The sequence below is a fragment of the Onychostoma macrolepis genome, chromosome 11 (assembly GCF_012432095.1).
Source record: "Onychostoma macrolepis isolate SWU-2019 chromosome 11, ASM1243209v1, whole genome shotgun sequence".
Taxonomy (NCBI): domain Eukaryota; kingdom Metazoa; phylum Chordata; class Actinopteri; order Cypriniformes; family Cyprinidae; genus Onychostoma; species Onychostoma macrolepis.
The window spans coordinates 3,241,436-3,257,335 of NC_081165.1; the positions used below are offsets into that span (position 1 = coordinate 3,241,436).

At 36.4% G+C, this 15,900-nt stretch overlaps 1 protein-coding gene across 5 annotated transcripts in view; it reads right to left on the reverse strand.

Annotated features, from left to right (window-relative positions):
- draxina (dorsal inhibitory axon guidance protein a) overlaps window positions 1-14,905 on the reverse strand; it is a 24,453-nt gene extending 9,548 nt beyond the window's left edge. For 2 of the 5 annotated variants that reach the window (XM_058790449.1, XM_058790447.1), the window contains exons 1-4: window positions 14,795-14,813; window positions 11,417-12,320; window positions 11,078-11,177; window positions 1,318-1,804 (exon numbers count right to left, since the gene is read on the reverse strand). In XM_058790449.1, coding sequence (XP_058646432.1) covers window positions 1,318-1,804; window positions 11,078-11,152 — 562 coding nt within the window. In that variant the 5' untranslated portion in view covers window positions 11,153-11,177; window positions 11,417-12,320; window positions 14,795-14,813. Of the gene's footprint in view, window positions 1-1,317; window positions 1,805-11,077; window positions 11,178-11,416; window positions 12,321-14,794 lie in introns of all 5 variants that reach the window. The other 3 variants (XM_058790448.1, XM_058790450.1, XM_058790451.1) reach the window with 3 other exon arrangements.
- Window positions 14,906-15,900: the final 995 nt, after the last annotated feature.

Sequence of the window (15,900 nt, forward strand, 5' to 3'; positions counted from 1 at the left end):
TTATATATATATATATATATATATATATATATATATATATATATATATATATATATATATATAAATATAAATGTTCACACACACATTTTAGCATTTTTTCAGATTACTAACGAGAAGTGTTTATAAACCTGTTGTCAACTAAATAGACTTAAAAGCAGTGTTGGGCTAGTTACTCAAAGAATGTAATATATTACTCATTACTAGTAACTCCTTTCAAAAGTAATATTGTTACTTTACTTATTACTTTCTGGCAACAGTAATTAGTTACACTACTAGTTACATTACTTTTTCTTCATGCCCCACAGAAGTTATAACTGTGTATCTTCCAGATAAAATTATTCTAGAATGTTACTAACAACATATTTCTGCCTCATCATTTGACCAAAATCCACATTGGATCGCAGTCAGAAGTTATTACAAACACTCAATAGTGATTGATAGTGACATTCAAGTAGAAGTGTTGTATTCATGTCATTAATTGTCATGTGTAGCTTGAAGTAATTTTTCCGTTACCCATATGCGATTAAATTTCGTTATGTATTTTATCAAATGACATGAGTTTGTAAGAAACTGTTTAATTTTCCAAAAATATTTGTAATTATATTAATATAATGTACCACATGCTGATCAGAGGGATGTAATGCCAGAGTAAACTAAAGCCACAACTTACACAACAGATCTTTTTTCCTGACAAAATCAATATAATGCAATATTTCTATCTGCTGAATGTAAGCTATTCCAAGCTTGCATGCTGCACTGGGGACATTACATGCATGTGCGAGTCATGAAAATTATGAAAATAAATCTAGGAATTATTTGATTGTTAGATTTCAAATCAGTGGGGTTGAGGCATCAAAAGTAACTATGTAACTAAGCTGTTTTATGAAAAGTAACTCTAATATTATTACTGAAATCTTATTAGTAATTAGTTACACTACTAGTTACTGCAAAAAGTAATATTATTACAGTAACTAAATTACTAGTAACTAGTTACTGCCCAACACTGCTTAAAAGACTACCTGCAGTTTTTTGCCAAAGGTTTAGCTTTTGAAACAAACTTTTGTAAAAGTAAAAATTCTTTCCATTTTTAGTGATTAGCCATTTTTTTGTGATAACCAAAAGAGGTCTTAGTTGGTTCTTGTAAAGACTGAACCTTTAAAAAACAACTATTGCCATTGGCACCAGTGTGATTTTTGCAAAGATGTTTAAGCAAACAGAAATATGGGGGATGATTTCTTATGAAATAAAATGCTTACCCTATTGCAAATTGCAATGACTCATATTACCTAAGTAAAAAATTCAGCAAATCTCAATTACCTTTAGCTCGACCTTTGTCTCTTTTGCCTCCCTGCTTTCTGTGATCAGCCTGATGCCCATGGCCATGTCTCCTGCCTTTACGACTGAACTCTCCCTCCGGTGGATGATTTCCCCGCCGCATATGAGCAGGCCCCCTCACCTCCTCATGAACCTCCGTCCTCATACTGTCCCCAGGCCCCATCTCCAGCCTTACAGGGCTCAGACCCTCCAGACTTGTCCCATCATCCTCCGCTCGATCCAGTGGCCTTTGCGAGTGAAGCCCAACACTATCCCTGTCTTTACGTGGCCAGTGTCTCCGTCGTTGGCTGCCACCCAGAAGTCCCATATCTTGGTCTTGCTTGGAGTCAGAGGTGGAAGACCGGGTCAGACTCCTTTTGGCATTTTCAGATGGGATCTCAGAGCTGTACGAGGTGTGGGACAGTGTGATGAGGAGCACAGCCAAGAGACGACAAAAGCCGGGAGCTGCCATCTTCAAACACAGCGCCACCTGTTGTTTAGGGCAAGATCAGGTCAGACTTTTACACTTTTGCACTTTGAATACATGTAAGTGTACACACCTTTATTATTATTTTGAGAAATGCTTATTAATTTTTTTTTTTCATATATCATAATTAATTCCTATACATCAATAAAACATGACATTTAGGTCACACTTTATTTTAAGGTCCATTTCTCACTGTTAACTAACTATTAACTACGACTTTTGCCTCAATAAACTTGGGTGGGATTATTGGGTGGGATTATTCCTCCACCCCAAAATGAAAATTTTGTCATTAATCACTAAAAACCGGGAAGCTTGTGACTGTCCCATTGACTGCCAAGTAATTAACACTGTGAAGGCCCAGAAAAGTATGAAAGACATCATCAAAATTGTCCATCTGCCATCAGTGGTTCCATCTGAATTTTATGGAGCGACGAGAACACTTTTTGTGCACAAAAAAAGAAAAAAATCGATTTTATTCAACTTTTTCTTCTCCTCCGTGACACTTCCTGCAAGCGCGTTAATGAGTTCACGAGCAGCTCCTTCCGGGTTCTCTGTCTGTACGCTGGCCTCTACAAATCAAGCCACAAGCATACCGACAAAACACGTAGAGCCCTGCACGGGCCTCAAATATAGGCCCTAGCCCGGCCCAGGCCCAAGACACTCAGGCCCTAGCCCGGCCCTTGTTCGACAGCCAGGGCTGGACTGGTAATCGGGCATACCGGGCATTTTCCCGGTGGGCCGACAGAATTATTATTTTTTTTTTTGCCAAGGACCATCACGCAGGGACTACGAGCAGCCAGTGGCCCATTGGTTTGTCTCCTGTATTGACGGCGTAAACCACCCAATCACAATGCGCTATAGACAGAGTGTTTTGCTCCGCCTATATAAAGAACGCTTCACCCCAACTTTCTCGTCGGCTTTTCCCACGTTTTCACTGCAGCTTTATCAAGAACAGGCTTGCTCTGCGGTGAGTGATACGGGCCAAAGAGCCAGGAGGAGAGGAGAGCAGCTGAATCGGTAAAGTGCTTGATAGGGACTCGCAACGGAGGCAGGCATCTATCCTGTGTGCACGCGCCATTAGTGCAGAATACGCAAACACTTTTTAATAAAACGTAAATTCGTCCACCATGATTTTTTGGCCAAGTCATGTCAAGTGTGTTCATAGAGGTTTCCATGGGCCAATGCGAATAAATCTAGATTTAAATAAAAAAAAACCTGACGTTTTTTTTATTATCCAAAACAACTAGATGCAATGATACATATCTACGCTACCAGTCAAGAGTTATTGAACAGTAAGATTTTGAATGTTTTTTTAAAGAATTATTTTCTGCTCACCAAGCCTGCATTTATTTTATCCAAAATACAGCAAAAACAGTAATATTGTGAAACATTTTTACTATTTAAAATAACTGCTTTCTATTTGAATATATTTTAAAATGTAATTTATTCCTGTGATCAAAGATGTATTTTCTATTTATTATTTATTTTTTATTAATATTAATATTTATTTTTAATATTATAATATTTATTATTATTAATGGATTCTTTGATGAAAAGAAAGATCCAAAGATCAACATTTATCTGAAATAAAAATGCTTTTGTAACATTATACAATACACCATTCAAAAGATTAGAGTCAGCATAATTTTTGTTTTGTTTTTTGGGAAAGAAATTATGGAAATTAATACTTTTATTTAGCAAGGATGCTTTAAATTGATCAAAAATGATGATAAAGACATTTATAATGTTACAAAAGATTTCTATTTCAGATAAATCCTGTTCTTCTGAACTTTCTATTCATCAAAGAAACCTGAAAAAAAATTATACTCAGCTGTTTTCAACATAATAATAATAAATGTATTTTGAGCAGCTAATCAGAATATTTGAATGATTTCTGAACAATAATGTGACTGGAATAATGATGCTGAAAATTCAGCTTTGATCACAGGAATAAATTACATTTTAAAATGTATTCAAATAGAAAACAGTTATTTTAAATAGTAAAAATATTTCACAATATTACTGTTTTTGCTGTAATTTGGATAAAATAAATGCAGGCTTGGTGAGCAGAAGAGAATTCTTTAAAAAAACATTCAAAATCTTGCTGTTCAATCACTTTTGAATGGTAGTGTATGTATATATATATATATATATATATATATATATATATATATATGGTGGTGGGCCACCAGGACCAAAAAATGGCAGGGCCGATTTTTTGTCCCAGTCCAGCCCTGCCGACAGCTTATCAGAATTACCGGCCCGAGTCCGACCCGAGCCCGTATTTTTTTCCCCTTCTCCCAAAACAGCTTATACTACTGTTTCAGCTATTAAAATAGTTCAGTTTTGTATGTAATGGCAAAGTGATTATATTTCGTTTCGTTTTTTTATTAAGTTAATTTAGAAAAACCTTTGGAGCATTTTTTGTTTGTTATAAGTTTTTGTTTTTTAAAGAAACGACCAGTCAGTGTAGCCTATGTTTGATCAATTTAGCCTTCTCAAATCATCACGACTTGCCTAAAATAAAATCTATAGGTATAAAACAGTTCAAGCATATAACAATGTTTAAACGTTAAACCTAGATAAATGTGAGCTGTATTCAATAGTTTGTGCAGAGAGTGAAAGCTAAAGCGCGCTTTGCAGGACATGGAGGCGCCAGCGCGATCACTTGTATTTTTTTCAGTGGATACGCCGTCATTTTTGCTCATAAAGGTAAGAGTAATACATCATTCGGAACTGTAAATGGTCTACTTTTATTTGTGTGCACTCATAATATCAACAAAACATTGTGCTTTTATAAAACAAAGAAAACAAACATGATGCGCTTTCTGCCGTCTCGTCTTGAACAGGAGCGCTCCACAATGGTGAACCGAAACTCACAGTCACAGACATAATAAATATATCTATAGAAAGCTTTAAATTACTACTTAACGAAATAAAACATATCAAAAACAAAAACTCTTTCATCATAATCTATAAAGATGCACTTCTCTCTAAAGGTGCGTCTAATGAGGAGATGGCGAGTCAGGATCGGCAACTTCATCCTTGCGACGTGGACTCAGAAAACACTAGTTTTAATTAATTAAAAGTAAATAATTCAAATATCTCCTTACTATTTCCCTCATTCATGGTAATTACTTTTGCTGGGGATTTGCGGCAAGCTTTAGCCTATTGCATGCATTTGAACGCAGAACTCATATAAACAATAAACACCGTCGAGCCGCTCTTGAAAGTCGCGGTAGCATGGTCTTGTGTTGTTTTTTCACCAGCACGGCAATTTTTTTCTTATAAAAATATAAAAATAAGGAGAAGCCGAAAACGGGCCCGAGGCCCGGCCCGCGTCTGAATTATGCCATGAAAATTGGCCCGAAGCCAAGCCCTAGGGCCGTAAAAAAGTTGTGGCCCATTGGGCCCGGGTTGAAATGCAGGGCTCTAGAAACATGCCTCAGACGAGTGCGCCTCAGATCACACACAACGCATGTGGCGTGACCTGCTAGCGCAGTCTTCAGATAGGGAACCTGGAAGGCGCTGCTTGTGAATTCATGAACGCGCTTGCAGGAAGTGTCACGGAGAAGAAAAAGTTGAAAAAAGTTTTTTTCTCGCACAAAGTGTTCTCGTCACTTCATAAAATTCAGATTGAACCACTGATGGCAGATGGACTATTTTGACGATGTCTTTCATACTTTTCTGAGCCTTCACAGTGTTAATTACTTGGTAGTCAATGGGACAGTCACAAGCCTCCCGGTTTTCATCCAAAATATCTTAAATTGTGTTCCAAAGACGAACGAAGCTTTTACAGGTTTGGAACGAGTGATTAATGACAAAATTTTAATTTTGGGATGGAGTAACCCTTTAAGGGACGTAGAATATGGCCATGCAGAATATATGCTTTATAACTACTACTAAGCAGCCAATATGCTAGTAATATGCATGCCAATAAGCAAGTAGTTAATAGAGAGAATTGGTCCCTATACTAAAGTGTGACGACATTTTACAACAAGAACTATGGTTAGTGTGGTTGTAAATGATTTGATACTTATAGAACTTAGTACACAGCCATGAGGGTCTGCTGGGTTCCTCTTTGATATCATTTCCTTTTTTTCTGTTGGTTGAACCGTTTCTTTGTTGCACCACATTCATTTGGCAATATTATGAATACTTAAATTTCATTCATATTTCAAATATTAAGAAAAAATCATTACTATTATTTCAAAAATTTAAAACATGCTCATCATGTAAAAAGTATTTTTGGTGTATGTATGAATTACATTTTTAATATATTATTGAATAAATTAATAGGTTAACAATCATTTACACACTGGCAGATAGACAGACCATTTATAACATCCAGTTTGCAACTCACTGTTTGACCATGTATCCAAGACATAAAAGTTTGGATATTATAGCCAATATGCCCTGATAATAATGTTTATTAAAACATATCTTAGTTAGCTAGCTAAATTTAAATTAATAAAAACTGAAAAAATCTGACAAACTTTCAAAGACTTTCAAGGAAACTTTTGAATTTTAAACCAGGACATTACAAACCAGAGCATCACGTTACACCCAGAAATATACTTTCATATTTAAATAATGTCTTTGCTTTGACATGAAATAAACAAGAGCTCAAAGGCAACCTAAATGTGTTAAGAAAACTTGCCAGACTAAATATCAGGTTTGGATTCCCATAGGCCAAGCATTAGAGGATCCAAAGGAAGAATCTTTCCTCAGGTGGTATATCAAAGTTAAGCTTATGAGGAGGTTCTCACCATGCATCTCACCATGCAAATCAGTGACATGGGTCTTACTTTGATCATCCGAGGTCTGCTCTCATCCTCAGATGCTCCCCTCAGTAAATCTAGCCCCTTTACTTTGTCTTTTGTCCCCGAGAGCTGCTCACGTTACCTCAAACAGCAAACATCCATCCTTGCATTTAAGACTTGCACCAGTGTTACTGATACAAACATGCTAATTTTACATATAAGATGTCTTTAGATTTCTGATGATTTGTCATGTTTATAATGATGGAGCAAGGCTATTCTTGATGGCATCAAGTCATTGTATTTACAAGAATGTCTGCAGTAATAACATTTATATGCATTTTGTATATTGTAGATTAGGCATTGCAATGAAACCAGAAAATAATAATTTAGCCAGTTTATGAGTTTTCAGGCTTGTGTGACCAAACCAGATTTCCACTAGTGATAACCATGCTCAAAGAGTAAATCAAGGTGCAAGAAATGCCAGTATCATGGGTTTGATTCCCAGGGAATGCATGAACTGATAAAATGTATACCTGTGAATGTTATCGGGAAGTGAGAAAAAGAGCAAGAAATATAAAACTGCCCAACTGCCATTTTATTCCAAATGAAAATCACTTTGCGCTAAAAGATTCCTTGTAGGTTGTAAAACTGTTTAGGCCAATTCATGCATTAGATGTAAATTGAGAAGATATCTACTAGATATGTACCTGAAGCTCTTATTTAGAAGGCACAGAAAAATAACTTCAAAACAAATAATGAATTTTCAATGAATTACTTTCTATTTAAGTCCAGTCCACATCCAGTTTTATCTTATATCTATTGTTTACGTTTCACAAATGGAACATCTTTCACATTTTTAACATACGTTTCATTCTGGTGCATGGCTGTCTTCTGAATTGCAGAGCTTTGCCAAAAGCTCTCTTCCGATCATGTCAGATTGAGGCTATGTAGCTGTTTTATGGACCAAATATTTTGTATGTCACTGCTTGTTTAATTGATGTTACAGCAACATTTTACTTCTCCACTCAGAATGTAAAATTATTATTATTATTATTTGAATTAATAGTATAGTACCTCAGACATCAGATTACTTAATCTCAACATTCTAGATATGACTGGACTGGATATGCGAGTGTGCATCATGTATTTTACAAAAGTACTATTTCTTTATATGCAAAATTTACTCAATAGGAAATGAATGAGTACACCTATAATTCATTTGGGTTGGATGAATAAAGGATCATCCTGATTCCGTACAGTACATCCAAAATTCTTATTGCCGCCTTTAAGATGCAAGTAAAATTATCAGAGGAGAACATTACTCTTCATTGCCTTTGCAACTGGAGAGCACATTAAGATGGCAAAACTTAAATTGCAGCTCCATCTCTCACCATTATTGCCTTATAATTGGTATCTCAGTGCTGTGATTTAGGTAATGAATCAAGCTCAATGAAATAAAGCAGAATTTAATGAGAAGGGTTTGGTACAACTGGGCGGTAATGAGGAGCGTTTGATATGCCATGGTTTATATTATCCATCTTTCACTTTCGCAATCAGATTCAAAAATGTCTTGCATGCGCACAAAGCGATTTAGGACAACTTTCTACCACCATTCTTTGCTACGTACTCTCATCCAGAGATATGGCAGTGTACATACAGGTTTTAGCATTGTGTAAGTGCTACCATTAGCATTAGTATCAATTAGTGCTTGTATTGAGTTATTGCCCATGCTTTTATGGGCTTAGGGGTGTGTGCTTACATTGTGTTGGTGTCAGCATTAACGTATTTAGGTCTCTCTGAGACTTTCTTTAATGTGGGCGGGGGTAGTTCATCAACCTGGCAACCTGCTCAGGCAGCCATTCCGCTCTGTGAAGACAACAGCGTATGATAAATCAATGGGGATGGGGTATTGAGCTTGTGTGGGTCGATAGTTGGACCAGCCTTATCAGCCACAGACACACAAATGCAACTCACACCCTGCAGAGATCGTTGTGTAGGATTGCTAGCTAGGGGACTTTATTGTGGGCTATTTAAGAACCCAGAACCCATCCACAAAGACTGAGCGAAGGAAATTGCATATGAGGCTGGGTATAGCAAAACTCCTGCAGGAGGAAATTTGTATCAAGATTGCAGGCGCTTCATTTGGGACACATACTGACTGCTTTGGGCGGTATCAGTCTGTTGTATGCACTGTGCGCTTTTCACAACCGGAGAGAGTTTAGAGCGACCGCTGAGCTTTAGTCTCCACACAATTGCTGGTCTCTATTCAGTATAAGCACTCCCCCGTAGACTTTGTTAGTATGACAAGTGTGTTCGTTAGTAGTTCATTAGTCTCTCATCCACCACACAAAAAACAACAGTAAAGATACCAAAAAACAGTGTAAACGATAAACAAACAAACCAAAATGTTTGGAAGCTTCTAAGATTCCTGAAAAGTCTTTATAAATGAAGGCTCTGGGTGATTTGAGTTCATGCTGATCCCATACAAAAACCGCCTACTGTCATGTGACTAACAGGTGGAGCTTTGAGGGAGCTGAATGATGGGATGAAATGAAGTCTGGGAGCCGTGCACCCTGCTGGGCTTAATATGACCTCACCCACAAAGACCACACACTGTTTAAATAGGAGCCATGGATAACATATACAACATCTGGCATGACATGGCAATATGCCCAGGGCTCAGGCTTAAGGTGAGATGCTGACCGTGAGATGACAAGAGGGGGGTGGGGAACCTAATGTGTCCAGTGCATGATTTATAAAGATGCTGGGCTGTGCAAAATCAATAATACAGCCATTGGCTAAAATGTTGCCTATTTGTTCTGGCTGTTTATCAAAATGTGATTTCTAGATTTTGAAAAGTCCTTTATCAAAACAAGAGAGTAAATATAGATTTTTTGATAAATCTGCAACATTAATTTTTACTGTGACAGTAAGAAATAGCTCAGTACTAATAATTACTGCTGATTTTTTTTATATCTTTTCAGGAGAATGCTGTATGTATTTACCCAGAACATACCACTGTGTTTTTGTGATTACAAGTGTGTTACTATCCTAAGGTGTTCTGAGTGGCTTATACAGTACCATGCTACTATGGTTAGGTGTTCTGGGTGTTTATTATCATGTTGTTATGTGGTCGTTCAGGGTGGTTGCTAGGACGCTGCTGGTCCAAATAAAAAAAAAAAAAAAAAAAAGGTAACTTTATTTTAAGGACCAGTTCTATTAACTAGTTTCTTTTAAGCACTAGCATATTGGTTGTGTAGTACTTATAAAGCACATATTGATGCCTTATTTTGTATGACAATACTTTAGATCCTTTACCCCACACCTAAACTTAACAACTACCTTATTAACTAATAAGCAACACATTAGGAGTTTGTTCAGTGAAAACTCTTATTTAATAGTGAGTATGTCTTCCCTGTTTAAAAGTGTTATTAAACAATTATTTAAAGTTGTAAAATACACAGGCACCAATATAGCATCCTGTAATACCTGAAGCATTGTCACCATATCTTTTAACAGAATTTCTGGAAACCACAGCTGCCAGTTTGTTACCAAAAATATAACAGGATTTGAGATATCATGTCCACTTTAGCCGTTATTATTACTTAGTAGTTATATGAGCGTAAATGTTACCAGTTAATAGTTAAATGTTCATATCACCCTAAGTATGAGCAATAGTGATGCTTAATAATAATAGTGATGTGTGAGTTGATGAAAAGCTAATAATTCTTTAAATCATAAAATTTAAAATTAAAATAAATAATTGTAAACATTTAAATAAAACGCTTGAAATCATTTATTTCTTTTACTTGCATGTCATGTGACTGGCATTAAAAAAATCTTGAACATGTGAATAATTAACTTATTAAAATATTACCATAAAATCTCCAGTGTATAGATCAAGTAAATATTTCAGTTCAAAAGTGTTCAGCTGACAAAAAAGATTGTTAAAAATCACTAAGCTAAAGTATATATTGAATATATTTTTAAAATTTAATTTCTTTGCTATTTCCAGTCCATCCAACATAAATAATCAAATACACATCCTGGAAGCACATTCTAATAACCAACAGATAGTCCTCTGTAGTATCACAAAAACAAATCACAAAGCTTCAGTGTCAGGCACATACATATGAGATACAACACATAGAAGTATAGCCAGAGGTCTCCGTGGATTCATGTGGTAGTACTTCTGCTGTTTGTGGAATAACAGCAGGCAAATTTAGATGATATAAGATATTCAGCAAAGGGTCACAACATGGAGCCCAGCATGGCGCTGGAAATTCAGCAAAAGAAAACGAGACCCAGACCCAGAAAGAGAATTTTAAAAAAATCCCAGAAAGAAAACAGCGAGGCGGTGGAGTTACCACAGAGGGTATGTGTGAGCACAACATGGTGTTCAGAAACTTCAGATCCTACTACTGTGTGAATAACTGATAAAAGCCTCCACAAGCGACTTGGATGATATTGTGAAAAAGTTTGAAAGGAATGTGGAGCTCACTAATGAACTCACTGACATCTCAAGAGGAGGGAGAGCTTCCACTGTGAGGTCTTCAACATCTCCTCCTGCTGAGATCTGGGGCTTCATAAGCCATCTGTTGCACCCCTGCTACCTCCAGAAAGCAGAAGAACAAAAAAAAAAAAAAGCTTTTCAACAGGATGAAAGGTTGAAGCTTTTTCTCTATACATACTTTCTCAACTGGAAGATCTAAGAAGGTTATATAGTTCTGTGAGTTTTCTGATGCTGAATGAGGCGAGTACAGACCACATACGGGGCACAGAGAAAAATGTTCTCAGTCGATATCAGCTAACTCTAATTACTTTCTATTCCAGGAATCATATGTAGGTCTACCTTAGTTATGATGTTAAGGATCGGGTCATGTTTGGTGTGTAGAAGCAATTAGCTGCTCTCCAAATAATATGAGGGGATGCTGGCCACGGCTGATTTACACCCACAAAATTTCACACCCACCAAATCTGCAGGACCACGAAGACAATCATAGCCATCAAGAAAGGGTAGCACTATTGAGAAGCATCAAAGATATTCTGTTACAAGAGAGCCGCCTTGCTGTCTAATAAGGCAGCATCTTACAAACAGCACTCCTCAGGCAAAGAACATGGGTGACTTGACTTATATTTGATTTCATGTTAGCACGTTGCTACCAATAAGCTTCTGTTTAGCACAGTTCAGCACTTCATGCAAAGTGAAAGGACATGAAAGCAAATGCTGGAGTTTGGCCTTCTGTCTAATTTGAGCTAATTGTTTATTGAATTATTAATCTGCCTAGCTATATGACAGCATTTAAATCATTAGATTTGTAATTGTGTCCATTGCCATGCATATTTAACAGTTTACCTACTGTCATTTTGTATTGAGATATTGATTTAGTATCAATACTGAGGCACAGGAACAGATAGTGTTTCAAAACTTTAGTATCAAATCAACCATAATCTTTGGACTAAATGTGGTAAGACAGAAAAACAGGCACCAATAGTATCAATGTTGTACAAATATCATAAGCACAATGTCATACTCCGTTCAGGTAAAGGGTATTGCTTTGTCACAATTTCTTTTTAATGGAAGTCAGATATCGCACTGCTGGTGTGTCAGTCTGTATAAGCACATTATATGTGACTAAGATCAATCAGAGGGAATAAACAAGTGCTTAGCTTTGCAAATTGCATCGTTCCAATCTTGCTCTGAGAATCTGAGATAAGGCTGGATGAAACATTAAGATTTCACATCAGGCAGCCTCCTAAAATGACAAAAATCAAACAAAAGACTGCTTCAAAAGATGGAAATAAACCCATCTACACAAATGAGAGCACCCATCTCTTGACAAACAGTTTCAGCAATTTCACACCTCACATTGTTCGTTTTGGCAGCTCTAAAAGTGTCAAGGACACAAAACGTGTAACAACAGGCTAAGTGTTAAAACTGCCATAAGGAGGATCCATCTGGTGCCAAGAGAGCTGAGGGAAAGATAGAGAGAGATCCTCTCTCCAGTGTGACTGCTTACAACACATGTGGTGCTCCATCAAATATCGCTTTTGTTTCGCAGTATCACAACTGGCTCCCTGCAATGTGTCTCCTTATCTTCAAGCTGAGCATCCTGGCAGAATGCTCCTCATCCTCACAGCAGGGAAACCTCCTTCATCCTGTCCCAAAAACACTGTCAGACGCACAAGCACACATACTGAGCGGGCGCGCAGTCTTTATAGGCATGTTGTGAGGTGTGAAGACAACAAAAAGAAGGGAACGTGGAGAACCACACCATATGACATCAACCGTAAAACTAGTCCACACGGAAACGTCTCTGTTGAGTCAAAGCAGTTTCCGTACAAGATAAGCGGGAGAGAAAGACAGTGTCTCATTTGTTAAGCAATAGACCAGCTGTCTCCAGACTGATTCCCAGTTAGCCAGCAGGAGATGGAGGCTGGAGAACAAATCACACAAAGGTCTTTATTGATCTGCTTTGGGGTCTCTTAATAGCCGAAACGATTGGAAGTGTTTTAGGGATGGTCTACATTTGGAGCGTCTGCTCTCTTTTAACAATCGCCCTGTAGCAAGAATCAGCAGAAGGTCATTCAGACTTCTTTGACATTCATTCAGCATTGTGCAGTCAATGTCTTGATACCACTGTATGGCATGATCAATAAAGTATCATCTTTAAAAATATTCTTTAGGAGTGTGGCTCTGTAATTAGAACACACATTTGGAAAATACCAAGCACCACTTTAGGTACACTAATGCTGAAAACATTTAAGTAAAAAAAAAAAAAAATTTGTACTAAATGATGGAAAGTATGACCAAGAATATCATATTAATAATAAGAATATTTACGAGCTGCGCAGCTGTGTTAGTATGACAATACAGGCCGTTACTGAGGCTAGAAAAAAAATGCATCTAAAACAATCTTCAAGTCACAGAATCACAGTTTTGCAGGACTGTAAACAATTATTTTGTTACATTTACTGAAGAAACCTGCAATCTGTGGTTATAAAATTTAAGGTAAAGTATTACTGGATGGCATTTTTGTTCCTGTATATGTTGCAGTACCTAACTGTACATGTCATTCAATTATATCATGTTAATTATTTGATCTATTAAAATCTGTTTATTACCATAAAATGGACTGACAATAACACAATAGAAGACCACATGATGACTTAAAGTTAAAAAAAACTAACCACATTCCAGCAACTGTGGCCAAATAAAGGACAAATAAATAAATGATCAAATGAATAATTGCAACAATATTTGACTGTAAAATTATTTAACTTATACACACTTAAAAATAAAGGTGCTTCACGATACCACAGAAGAACCTTTTTTGTCTAAATGGTTCCATAAAGAACCTTTATCATCTGTTTCACAAAAGGTTCTTTGTGGCGAAAGAAGGTTCTTCAGATTTTAAAAAGGTAAGAAAGAGATGGTTCTTTAAAGAGCCTTTGACTGAATCTGATCTTTGTGGAACCAAAAATGGTTCTTCTATGGCATCGCTGTGAAGAACTTTTTAAGCACCTTTATTTATTTTTTTTTAATATATATATATACACACAAACACACACACACTGCATGTGATAATGCAACTTACTTAACAGGTTATTACTATATGATTTTACATTCTTTTTATTTCTAAAAAAAAAAAAAAAGATAGTTCTTTGTGCGTGCAGAAAGAGAAAGAGCCTTATTTGGAGACTAATTGAAATTCAGATATAATTGCATGCTTTCAAACTCAGCTGCCCACTCAATTCAAGACACACAATTATGAACATCAAGATATGATCAAGCTTGTGCACTCACAGGTGCGCGCGCACAGACGCACTCTCATACATCCTCCTCATAAAATAACATGGACATTTTATGAAAAAAAGGAAATTGCTTATAAAAAGTATGAAGAGATAGCGATTGCTTACGGGGTGTATCCTGCATAGACAAACGTGACAATGCTTATCTTAATTGTCAAGTTTTAAAAGAAAGCTGTTATCCATACAGTTTTTTATGAGAACCATAATTTCAGATTTTAAAATAATACAAATGAAACACACACTTAAAAGGTAATAAGGATAGAAAAGGAAGAAGAGGCAAAAGTTATCTTTTTGCTATGATCGTGAATCATAACAGAAACCCCCGAGCGAATTAATGTTCCGTCAAAATATTTGCGCAAACAAACACGATATAACATATTCTTTAAAGCTTGAGAACGAGTATAAGAGCAGCACTCACCGTGTGTTATTCCGCTGAGAAGCAGCCGAGTGAAGAAGCGGAGCACAGATGAACTGTCTCTGGCTCTGAAAGTCGAGCGCGCTCCCTGAACGCGCGCCGCTGTGAAGTCTGATGTCAGTGATGAGGAAAAAAATCAGCGAACAAGCTTATTATCCCACAGGAGAGAATATTCAACAAACATGCATTCCCACACATCTGCTCAGAAGTAAAACTGAAAAGGGGACCAGCAACAGTCCTCAAAACAGGGAACGTTTTTGTTTAATTACAAACTTTGTAAACTAAACAAACAAATTAATTCAGTGAAAGGTAATACATGTAGGCCTACTATTATATGTTGCTTGCATTGTTTAACTAACTGTTTTCTCACTTTCCTTTTTAAAACAACTGTAATATATATTATTAATATTTAAAAATGAATAACTTGCAGAAGTCAGCGGACCACAAGTTAGAGGTTTCATCTAGCAAATAATACCAAATCATATCTAATAGTGTTATATCACTATATGTGGAAATACCCTGTGCAGTACTAAGCACAGTACTAAACAAAAGCTTCTCAAAAGACTGCAACTGCATCTCAGTGAAGATGCTGTTCTTCCAGTAAAAAATAAATAAATAAAATAATAATAATAATTATAGTAATGTCCTTATTCACAGGTCTTACCAAGCTAAAATAATTATTACTTGGCTGGTCATGTGATTCATGAGGCTGTCCAGGTCAAGAGGTTAAGATTTTGCTGGTTAGCTTGGTCCATCAAGCATCTGTTGGTAGATGTTGTACACTTTATATTAAGGTGTCCTTGTTACACCTTACATGTACTTACTATTATAATTACTGTTAATTATGCATAATTACATGCAAGTAACCCTAAGCCAAGCCCTAGTCTTAACCTTAACCATTAATATTACTCAGTACTTAAATGTATAATTACACTGTAACAAGGACACAACATAAAGTGTACCTCTTTTATTTTTTTGCTTCTTATGAGATAAATGTTTTGCTAATAACATATAAATCAGATTTATTGCAAGATGGCATAGATGTTTAACCAGTGCTGTCAAATCCTCGGTCATTTTGTAAAAGTAATACAAATGCAGAAATAAGACAT